The sequence below is a fragment of the Budorcas taxicolor genome, chromosome 14, assembly GCF_023091745.1.
Source record: "Budorcas taxicolor isolate Tak-1 chromosome 14, Takin1.1, whole genome shotgun sequence".
Classification (NCBI taxonomy): domain Eukaryota; kingdom Metazoa; phylum Chordata; class Mammalia; order Artiodactyla; family Bovidae; genus Budorcas; species Budorcas taxicolor.
Window position 1 is genome coordinate 47,192,808 of NC_068923.1, and position 12,366 is coordinate 47,205,173.

At 39.5% G+C, this 12,366-nt stretch overlaps 1 protein-coding gene across 2 annotated transcripts in view; it reads right to left on the minus strand.

Annotated features, from left to right (window-relative positions):
* NCOA2 (nuclear receptor coactivator 2) overlaps positions 1–12,366 on the minus strand; it is a 281,147-nt gene that overhangs the window by 21,148 nt on the left and 247,633 nt on the right. The window contains exons 12-15 of one of the 2 annotated variants that reach the window (XM_052651442.1): positions 11,255–11,465; positions 8,483–8,689; positions 5,500–5,715; positions 2,318–2,447 (exon numbers count right to left, since the gene is read on the minus strand). In XM_052651442.1, the coding sequence (XP_052507402.1) occupies positions 2,318–2,447; positions 5,500–5,715; positions 8,483–8,689; positions 11,255–11,465 (764 nt within the window). The remainder of the gene's footprint in view (positions 1–2,317; positions 2,448–5,499; positions 5,716–8,482; positions 8,690–11,254; positions 11,466–12,366) is intronic. The other variant, XM_052651443.1, reaches the window with a different exon arrangement.

Below are 12,366 nucleotides of genomic sequence, written 5' to 3' on the forward strand. Positions count from 1 at the left end.
GCATCATTCTCTTAAGATACAGAACAAAAACAGGCTCCACAACACAATTCTGAGCTAGGCAAAAGCATTTCATCCCAGGGTAGGGGTCATTTTAAAACCTGTTTGTTTTTTTAAAAACAAGAACCTCTGGAAATATTCTGCCCTTATGAAATTTCAGAAACTCTGCTTTTATTATTAGTGAATTTGATAAAAGTACTTTATAATTTTAGATTTGAACAACCTCCAAAGGACAAAATAGTTCAGTCTGCAGCAAGGTCCTCGCTAGCCTCCAACCTGAACTCTTTACATGCAAGCCTCAAAACCAAATTCCTCCAGTTTGTTTCCTAATGTTTACTTCCCAGAACACACTGCCTGCATCCTTTATGTGCCCATGCTGACTCCTGCTTAGTATGCGAATTATCTCCCTGCCTTGGGGCTCTGTGCCCACCCAACTGGGTGAGCAGCACCATCACACAGGCCTCAGGGTCACCTGCGAGGCACTTGCTTCCAGCGCTTTGCTAACCCTGAGATCAGCATATGACACAACTGTGATGTTGTCTTTCCAGGGAATAATGGAACCACCACCTTCGAACTAAAACTTGAGCAACATCTAAGCCCCCAGGGACAGGTGGATTTTATCCTGAAGAGTCGGGGCTTGCTGCACCACGGCCACAAGAAAGAGCTGATTGTGTGTGTGTGTGGGAGGGGGGGGGGGGCGGGGGGTGGTGGTGCTGGGCTGCTCTGAGCAGACCTGTGAGTGGAAACCCTCATCCCTTCAGAGACCAATGTAAATTCTCTCCTAAGAAAAAGTATCCTCAGTTTTAACCTCAGATGTTTCATTGACCAAGAGTAACTAGAACTCCCATAACTAGAAAGTAACTAGAAAAACTGCCATAATACTCGGGGAATGGGTCACCAGAAGCAAGAGTCAGTCACTGATTTACAACTGCAAAGAATCCAGATACTGGAACTCCCAAATCAAGAAATGTCAAAACAAAGGATGAATGTCATGTTTAAAGACATAAAGGTGGAATCAAAAATAAGCAAACCATAAGAGACCATGAAAAATAATAAGGCAAATAGAACTTCTGGAATGAAGAATGTAATTGGATCAAATATAGCTAAAGAGATAATTAATGGAATATACATATGAATAAATTATCCTCAGTGTAGTACAGAGAGACAAGCAGATGGAAAATGGAAGATGGATAAAGAAATAAGGAGGGTATGAGTTCTAAAAAAATCTAACGTAGAAAGTTAACGTGTCTTGCCAGAATCCCAGAAAGAAAGAATAAAGAAAATGGAGGTGTGGCAGTACAGAAAGATAATGGCTAAAATTTCTAGAACTGATCAAACACGTGTATTGACAGATTTAAAAAAACAAGCACAAGATATACCAAACACCAAGTAGTATAAATAAATCAATTCACACCTAGACACACTACAGTAAAACTACCGTCTAGCAGTTACAGAAATATTTCAAAAGCAATTAGAAAAGACTGCCTACACAGAAACAAAAATGATTAGACTAATAATCAGAATCAAAAAACTCAATCAAACTTGATCATATATACCACTTTCTTTTTCAAAAAACTTCAACAGCTTAAAGAAAAAAGGCCAAATGCTTCAGAGTCTAGAATTTATGACCCTCTACAAATCTGTTCCATTATTAATCTACTCTTCCAGTCAAATCTTCTGATACTGTTTTTTTAATGTGGTAAAGTATATGAAACATAAAACTAGACTATTCTGTTACCCTAAACACATTGTGTTGCTTCTGTAACCTCTAGGCCTCTGATTATACTGCTTTTGCCAGATGAACTGGCTTCCTGCCATCTCTGCCTACTGAAATGATACCTTTGTTTTACATTTTTAAAAATCTCTTGGTCACACTGCGTGGCATGTGGGATCTTAGTTCCCTGACCAGGGATTGGACTTGTGCCCTCTGCATTGGAAGTATGGAGTCTTAACCACTGGACCCCCAGGGAAGTCCCAACGATACCACTTCTCATCAACTCTGAAGCTTTCCCCAATCACCCCAATTGAATGATCACCCCATTTACAGTACATGCTAGCTCATATTAGTTATTAGTCTACATATTTTATTTTCCAACTAAACTGCAGCATCTTTGAAGGCATATGCTCAGTCAAACTGATTTTTGGATTCCACTCCCTCTCTTACCTCCTGCACTCCCAGACCAGTAAGTGATATAGTTTGAATACATGAAAATGCGTCAGGCACCAAGTGTTTAAAAGGATAAGATTAACTTCTGGCCTAGGGCGGAGATAACTCCTGGAACTCATGAACTCTGCTCTCTGGGACCTCCTGAGTGCTCACCTGTTCTGGCTGGCAAACGGTGCCTGGTCTATTGGCAGAATGCTTTCAGGCCAGGGGGCGGTCTGATTTGGAGGTGCTTGTTGTTGGCTATACTGAGGGCCCCCCATGTTCATCTCCAGTTCAGATGGCCCTGAAAAGGGAGAAGAAAACAACCCCTGAATCTTACAACTTGTAATTAGCGAAATGTCTGTTTTGGAATAGAAAGAGAAATACCTGGCTGATAGAAAAGACAGAAATAATAATAATTAGGTGGAAATAATAAGACAGAATTTTTGTTCTGAAATAGAACAAAAGGGCAATAAACAGCAAGGCTAATCACCCACTCTGAGACTCTAGATGAGCAGTTCCAAACCCCTTGTACTCAGGAATTTTTACGCTAAGTCACTTCAGTTGTGTCCGACTCTGTGCAACCCCATGGACTGTAGCCTGCCAGGCTCCTCTGTCCATGGGATTCTCCAGGCAAGAATACTGGAGTGGGTTGCCACGGCCTTCTCCAAGGAGTTTTTATACTCTTATTAATGTACAGGCTTTTGTGTAAGTGGGATGTATCTTACTGCTATTTACTGTATTGAAAATTAAAACTGGAAAATAGAAAAAAATGATTCTTAATTCATTTAAAAATCATCATAATAAATCTACTATGTTATAAACAAAACTTTTCTTCCAGTAGTATTGAGACATAATTGACATACAGCATTATGTGAAGGTGTACAGCACCATGATCTGACTTACATACATCATGAAATAATTATCACATTAAATTTAGTGAACATCCATCATCTCAAGTAGATACAAATGAAAAAAAAGAAAAAAAAATTCTTTTCCTTGTGATGAGAACTCTCAAGAGGATTTACTCTAACAACTTTCATATATAACATACAGCAGTGTTAGTTATATTGATCATGTTATACATTACATCCCTAGAACTTATCTTACAATGGAAGTTTGTGTCTTTAAACCAGCTTGCCTTTCTCTGCTCTCCCCTACCTCTGGTAACCACAAATCTGACCTATTTTTCTATGAGTTGTTCATTTGCAACACAGATAAGATTTTTTTTAAGCCAACTTTATTATGTATCCATGAGAGAATAATAATATCTTTATATTATTATGAGAATAGTTTTGGTCTTGCAGATCCCCTAAAAGGGCATCAAGATCCCGGACATAATTTTGCGAAGTGCTGGTCTTAGTAAGACAGGAGTAGAAAGAGGGCTCAGACAACTCAGACATGCTCTTTCTTAGATACTCTTTGTAGAGGTTTAAAGCTAATGCATGATATGAGCTCTTTAATGATTTTATTATCACTGTCTATGGACTTGTCTTCCATTACAATAGGTTTTCTGTTGAGTTCACAGCTTTTATGAGTTTATTAAAAATCAGAGCAATTCAGCTACACAATGAAGCTCACAGAGCCATTTTTCAAGCTCAAAAGCTATATGTCATTCACGAAGAAGGATGAGGATAAATGAAATTTCTGGACAGAAAGGATTTACTATGATGATTTTTAAATGAATGAATTAAGTATTTCAGAAATTTCCCAGTGTATTTCTGCATGGAAATCTGGCCATTTTTAGTATTTTTCATGCAAGTCTCAAATTACGTGAATTTACCTTCGGGAATCGTGCATTATTAATTGGAAGTACACTCTCCATAGAAAGGCAACATGAATGTCATCTCAGAAACAATAAGCTAAAATGTGCTGAGCAATTAAACAACTAGAAGAGAAAACCGATGCCAGGGTGGGATGACCATTCTGCATTATTATGTCAAAACCATCCTGGCATCTTTCTGGTAATGACTTAGCACTTACTCATCCTGCACTGGGCTTCCCCAGTTGCTCAGTGGTAAATCTGCCTGCCAATAATGCAGGAGACGCAGGTTCCATCCCAGGGTCGGGAACATCCCCTGGAGGAGGGAGTGGCACCCACTCCAGTATGCTCGCCTGGGAAATCCCATGAATGAGGAGCCTGGCTGGCTACAGTCCATGGGGTGGCAAAGAGTTGGACACAACTTAGTGACTAAATAATAACAACATTCTGCACTATCTAAGTATATGAAAAAGTACATAAACATGACCTTATCTGAATTATGGCAACGGGCAAGTGGAAGGTTAGTATGTCAATATTAAGAAACAAGAATGAGCTACATTAAGTTTAAAAAAAAATCGTTTACTGAGATATAATTGACATACTATATACTTAGCTCACTTACAGTGTATGATTCATTGTCTATTAGTGTAGTTGCAGAGCTGTACAACCATCCCAATGATCAATTTTAGGACGTTTTCATCCTCCCACCCCCAAAAAACCTCATGATGTAATTATGAGTCACTCTCCATTCTCCCCAGCCCTAGGAACCCACTAATCTTCTTTATCTACAGATTTGCTTGTTTTGGACATTTCATATAAATGGTATCAAACAATGTGTCTGATCATTAATTTCAATAACATGTGAACTGTATCCAACAGAATTCTAGTGATCCTTATATTTTCTGAGTTGCTCTATAAGACCTTGCTCTTTCAGTGAAGACCTGGGAGAGTCTTGTTTAACAGTCTAGGGTGAAATGTGCTGTGTTTAGTCGTGTCTGACTCTTTGTGACCCCATGGATTATAGCCCGCCAGGCTCCTCTGTCTGTGGGATTTTCCAGGCAAGAATACTGAAGTGGACTGCCATTTCCTTCTCCAGGGGATCGTCCTGACCCAGGGATTGAACTCGCGTATCTTACATCTCCTGCCTTGGCAGTGGATTCTTTACCACTGTGCCCCACCTAGTCTAGGGTGGTGCCCAGAAATCTGCATTTTTAGGTCCTGATGACCATGCAGAGTTAGGGACACTGCTGTACCGTTGAAATGCTTCTTTAAAATATCATCTATATGATATTTCTAGTGTTACAGTGTAATCCACTCCCTGCAAAAGTTGAAATCGGATAGTTTCAAACAAAAACGAAACATCATAAAGGTAGTGAGTTATCTTATCTTACTGGAAAACCTGTAATTCTATGGCCCTGTGCAGAGATCTTCAGCAAAGTCCCACATATGATAGCCTGACATGGGGCAGTGGGGAGCAGTGGCGGGGGGTATTCTCTAAACCGCAAATGACAAGCCTGACAGAACTTAAGGAGCTGTTCCTCTCTCCTTCTAAGAATGCATCAAATTGAAAAGCAGAGTACAGGAACCACCTTACCCATATTCATGACCTGAGGTTGAAGCATCTGTCTCTGGCCAGGCTGGCTGTTGGGTCTCATGGGGATGCTGGCTGTTGGGTTCCGAATCATACCTCCTTGGATCGGCCGGCTCATGGCATTGCTGGTAGCAGCACAGGTGACCCTCACGGCAGGACTCTGGGGCGCCCACTCCCCAGACGGCATGGTGGGCCGGGCAGCATTGCTGCCAAGCATGCCTACAGGCGCGGCAGAGAAGACAGAGGTGTGGTGACTGGAAACATAGTCAACACGCAGGAACACGAGACGCTCTTATTCTACACGAGACAGACAGTTGTTCTTAATACACAGTTAACCCAACAGCTCACGCCCTCGCCGGGCCAGATGCGAGCCTTGGGTAAGAAACACAAGCCGGCAATTACTATGAAGTTTTTCACAACACAGACTTGCCACTCTTTACAGTTCGGAAAAGCTGTTAAAGTTGTTCCCATATGTACTTAGAGACAGGTGCTGTGGCGTGTGGATAACCCCAACTTCCTTCCTCAGGAAGTGAATCACATTAGCTGATATACACGTCATTGCTTTACTTTCCAAAAGGGAGGTGAGGCCAAGAGAAACAAGGTAAAAACTGATAATCAATCTTCTAATTCTAAACCCAAATCACAGAGAATATCCCGCGAAGCCTTGGCCAGACTTTAAATCACAAATCCCTTTCTGAGCATTACAATTTGTTAAGCTTCAAAGCTGATTGAGACAGCCTTGGAAGCCGGGAGAATGAGAGCATCTTTCCCCTCTGGTTCTTTGTGGTCACGGCAAGGAAGCGCCGGCCGCCTCGGCGTGCCTGGACCACCTTGTTTCTGGTGATGCAGATCTAGGCTGGGTAGGGACAGATTTGTAAAAATCCTCTTACGCTTGAGATAGTAACAGCTGCGCGACCACACACACCAGCGAGAGGAGCGCACACTGCCGGCAGATCACGTGCTTGCTCTCTCTGGCCAGACACGGGCTAAAACTTGGTATCCTAAAGGGGAAGAACCCCAAGTGAGGACCCTTCATTCTGAAGTGTTTAATAAAGGATGTGCAACAGTTCTGCTTTCAAAGATGTGACTTGCATTGACTGTAATTATGATAAATAACTGAAAACGGTGTATTTCCGAAATGGGGAGAGCATGTATTGTGGGTGGTTTTTCACTGGTGAAATGAGAATGTACCTCATCAGGACAGTGAAGAGTTAAGTGTAATTAGACTGAACAAGTTAGGACAATATTATATTAGCACGTATTTTAAAAACCATTTGAAGACTAGACTTGAATGATATAAAGATATGGGAGAAAAGATATTTTCTTTTTCAAAAAAATCTATTATCTAATCAACATAACAAGAATATATAAAGTCTAGAAAGCAGAAGGGAAAATAATCCATAATCTGAAATATTAATGTAATTATAACCAGGGTAGTCTCTTTCATTTTTTTTTTTCATTTTTTTTTTTTTTAAAAGCAAAGCACAGATATTGCTTGATCTTTATAGTCTGGATGCCAGTCATCCCCAGGCTGCCTAGATTTGAATATAGGTATGTCCCCAAATTCTTAATGTTTCTCCAGGAACCCAGATGTTGCATTTCACTGATAAGGAGCCACTTTTAATAAACTATTGGCTCCTTTTCTCTGATAGAATTTCATGTCAGTCAACATTTTATGTATAAAATCAATACTTTATCTTAAAAATAATATAAGATTAATATGGCATTGTTTCTGCAAATAAATAAATTAGTGATGTAGTCAGTGTCTGGCACATTTAGTAGGCACCCAGTAAATATTTGTTGAACGAATAAACTATTTTAACACAATATAGCTCACATTTCCCATGTGAACTGCTTACCAACAACAGAAAGTTAAAAGAAAAAAAAAAATCCATCTTTTTTCTTTCAACTGAACTCTTATTTTCACTTATCTGAATGGAAATCTGATTACAGGGATGATACACTAAGCTAAAAAAATGCCAAGAATTAAAACCTATGAATATAAGTTCTTCTTATAACATGTTTCTTTCAATGCCTTTGTCTGCAGTTATAAATGGTGAGCAGGACTTCATTAGAACGCTCAGCATCCTAAGGGTGCAAGATACCCAGAGGGTACAGAACATGGTGGTTACAGCCATCAGTGCTGCTGCAATGATTCCTAGCCTGAACCGGAAGGAGGTTTGGGAGTATGGCAGCTGCTATGGGGATGACTACCACTTAGGAATATGCATGGGAAACTTGGCAGACACCTTAAGCCACAGCAGGTCAAGGGTCAAACTAGATCACAGGCAACCTTATACATTTTAAAAAATGGAGTTCTTGGATCAGCTACTATTAGGTTAAGCACACTACCACTTAAAATTCATTTTCTTAATTACTATTTTTCAGAATGAGAACTGCTATTGTTACAAGTATAAAAAGGTTGGTGGAATTTTATACTTACATTCTGAAATTCATGAAACACAAATCATCAATTAATAGGAAGTTTTGGGGTTATCCTGGGTTGGAAAGATCTAGAGAAGGGAATAGCTACCCTCTCCAGTATTCTTGTCTGGAGAATTCCATGGACAGAGGAGCCTGGAAGGCTATAGACCATGGGGTCACAAATCGGACATGACTGAGTGATTAACACTAACACACTTTTGGGGTTATCAGCAGATTGTCACAATATTCTCCGTAAACCACTAAACGGTCTAAAATAGTAACTGGAACAGTAGTGAAATAAGCCTTTACTGTAGGATTAGCGAGCAACTAGAACCCTTGTGAAAACAATGATCACAGCATAAAAAGGTCAGCCTACCGGGAGGCTTTCCAATTCTTCACATACCATGCTCATAGTGAAAATCTGCAGAATTTTCTTACATTCAAATGTGTTTCTAGCATAAAAAATTTCACACGAAAAATTCTATTACTTGGATGTGGAGGAATACATCATTAAGTTGAATAACCCACCGATAAAAAGTTAACAGCGCATTTGAGCCCTTACCTGTGCTACTGTTCCCTAAATTTCCTTGGTTTCCTATCATCCCTTGATTACCCATCATTCCTGGCTGAGGTATCACTGAGTAGGGACTACTGTTTCTGATTGGTGGGAAAGGTCCAGCACCCGTTGGGCTTTGCAATGTGATGTCAAGTGGGAAATTCTGGTTTGGCAATAACCTGCCCAGTTGCCCTGGTCGTGGGTTATTAAAAGCTAAGGAGAAAACAAATGAAAATTGAAGGTTAATAGAGGATAATGGAAAATAGTAACAGAAGCAGTGTTCAGGGGAAATGTCGTTTGTAAAATCACAAAGGTATGCATGTCTGGGACCAGCTGCTTATTAGGTAAAGACAAATTCACAGGCAAAAAAAAACATGGGGCATCCAAACACAGACTTGCAATCTAATCAACACGTCTCTACTTTACTTCTTGACAACCTCACAGAGCAATAAAGCAAAGGAAAAAAAAAAATAGGAGAACATGTCTATTATTTACTGTATATTTTTCTCCCCAATATCAACTTCTAATATTCAACTGTATTTGCTAAGTAAACTACAAATATGTTTTTCATACATTATTTGAATTTAGAAATACTGTTCTGTCACAGCTGTGAAGCCATAAATATCTCCAAATGCACCAAACTTGGACACATGTGGTTTGGACTGAGACTGTCATATTTTAACTGGATTTTCCTAGGAAGAGAATTAGGCTAAAAATGTCTATTCTCATTGAAAGTTAGAAGTCTTTAAGTGTGAACTCTGGTACCAAAAGTCAGTATTAAAGCTCTCAGGCCCTGTCAGGCCCTGTTAAATCTTCTAAAGGCCAGTTAATTCTTCTAAATACATATTCTTTGAATTCCAGATTTATTTATATTTGAAATGGGTTCTATGATTAGTTTATAAGAGTTTATTGTGTAGTAAGCACTACATCAATGCACTATACTACCAGACAGACAGTTATTTGGTGTTTTTACAAGAACAAAGATATTGTGGATTACAATTCATAGAGCAAATTTACAAAATAATATCAAGCAGTTTATTTTCTCTGAATGATATAAACACAGCATGAAACAGAACATTTAAAACATACTAACGTCCTTAACAATCAGTAAGAGAAATAAAATATTTAGAAGAATTATCATTTGGAATGAAAATTATGGATATGCTTAATCTGACTTTCTCAGGTTTAGCTACCTGGATGCTATTCAATAGTCTCAACACCACCAGGAGGTACAGAAAGGGGAGAACTTTCAGTAACTCCTCTGGGTCTTAAGCATAAGCTCGGTAGAGCATTTGTTATTCACGTCTCAACTCTCTGACTTTGTGATCTCTCATGGGCCATAAGCAACATTCCATTCCCAAACAAACTGGCAGGTCTGACACATAAGCAGCATAAACTCTATTTTGTTTTACCCTTTTCAGAAAGATCAGGAATCACTTTAAGAAAAGGTCTGTTAATCAAAGATATGTTGTAATTTGGTTGATGGTTGCCATTTCTGATTTGAGAACAGATGCTAAGCTTTGTGGAGAAGGCAATGGCAACCCACTCCAGTTCTCTTGCCTGGAAAATCCCATGGACGGAGGAGCCTGGTAGGCTGCAGTCCATGGGGTTGCGAAGAGTCAGACACGACTGAGCGACTTCACTTTCACTTTTCACTTTCATGCATTGGAAAAGGAAATGGGAACCCACTCCAGTGTTCTTGCCTGGAGAATCCCAGGGACAGCGGAGCCTGGTGGGCTGCCGTCTATGGGGTCGCACAGAGTCGAACACGACTGAAGCGACTTAGCAGCAGCTAAGCTTTGGGTCAAACTGTATCAGAAGAGGGAAAAATCATTATGTTCATCATCTGAGCACTAAAGAAGTTCTCTATCTTTCTACAAGATATATCCCTCGTTCAGGAAAGATATTTTCTTCTCCTAAAAGCTACTGGATAACTTTAGGGAACTACGAAGTTTGTAAACCAAGTAAGTGTTCACACACTTCACTAAGTAAAGAAAGACTTCATCTTAAACCTACAAAAACATAAAATAAAAGGGAATTCCCTGGTGGTCTGGTGTTTAGGAAAAGGGGCTTTCACTGCTATGGCCCAGATTCAACCTCTGGTTGGGGAACTGAGATCCTGCAAGCTGTGAAGGATGGAAAAAAAAAAAAAAAGCAATACAAACTGTATCTTATAAAATAGTCTAAAGTCTTCTAGCTTTATATCACACTAATTAAACTCAAGATGCATTTGGAAACCATTTCTGTGATAAATTTCCATGTAAAACTGATATTTATATGAGGATTCCAAAGAGATAGGACAAGATGTTTTTAATGTGTATAGCCTTTTCATGTATAAAGATTTACAATTCTGGTTAAGAAATTTTTACTACTGAGTGTATTATTCCTAAAAAGTCAGCATAACTTTCTAAGTTTTTATCTTTTAAGTGTTTAGTCTTGTATTAAGACACATAAAATCTATTTTAAACTCCATTTCTGAAGACAGTAACTGAAATGAAGAGAACTTTTATCCAAAGAAACTTTTCCAACATCCAAAGAACTTTTATCTACGCAGGTCAGTCTCACTGTGTTAACTCAACCACAAGCGCCTGCAGAAAGGCCACGTTGACTAGAATCCACTCTGACTACTGTTTTTTGAAGGGGTGGGACAGTAGATGGTGCTATTTGACCATAGAAACTGTGAAGTGACTAAGCTGTTTGCATCAGATTTCAGTAATCCGTTTCTGATGGTGATTACATGGGAATTTCTTGGCATAACCGTCAACACCCCATACTCACTGCTCTGTGGGATTCGCATCACTGTTTTCTGGGCTCCGACAGGTGTCACGGGACTGCTTTCAGCCGTGAGTTGCATGAGGTCATTGATGATGGCTTGCTTGTCAACTGATCCAGCAGGGGCGCCTGGCCTCGTGTCCGGGAAAAGCTGCGGTAATTGACTATTCTGCAAATCATCCAAAATCTCCTCCAAGTTGTCCAGCTCACTGCCAGGCTGCAGTTAACAAACAGAAGAGTTTATCCAGTCCTACACTAAGAGTGGGCGCCGCAGGCCCATGTGCAATTACAGCCCTGATGGATACAAGGAACCAGAGCCAAATGAGATGCAGACACATGCGAACCTCAGGCCTCACTGTTTATTGATCATCTTTAACAACAACAAAAAATTAAATTGACAAAGGACAAATAATTTAATCTCCTGCTCCTTAATTTCCTCCTTGGTAAAAAGAGATGACTGAATTAGAAAGAAAGCTCTCTTCCAGCACTGGGATTCATTGGCGATTTATAAATTCCCCTTTATTTTATGCTAATAATTCAATTAATCATGAGTATGAGTATTTCTAATTAACCATGGGTGTACTAGGATTTATAGTCTAGGCTCAGGTTTAGTGGTTAACTCGCTTGAAGAAATAACAACAACAAAAAACGGGTGGAAAATATGATCCAAGTTTACACGAAATCAGTATTTAGTAAATGGTCATTTCCCTTTAGAACTTTGTTTTTCTTTTCTTTTTCTTTTTTTTTTTAAGACCAAGAGGTAAAATGCACAATGAGCTTGAAGCAGCCCTGAACCGCTCAGCCCCGTCTTTTCCATTTGAGTGGTGTTATTTTTTTTACTGCTTACACTTTCAGTTTCAAATGACACTGGTTTTCTCAGTCCTCATCAGCTTAGGGGACAAATGCAGGGAGGCAGGAGGTCGTTTCCAATCACTGCATCTATTAATTTGACTTTACAGAAGCTGTAAACATGTTTCTTACGGCTTTTCCCTTTACTGAAATACTTTCCTTTCAATTATCAACATTAAAATAATACAGTATGCAGCACCACTATTTCATAGCTAGCGCTTTTCTTCCCGAGACCTCAACTGAATTTATGTTCTTTCAAGTAGAACCTA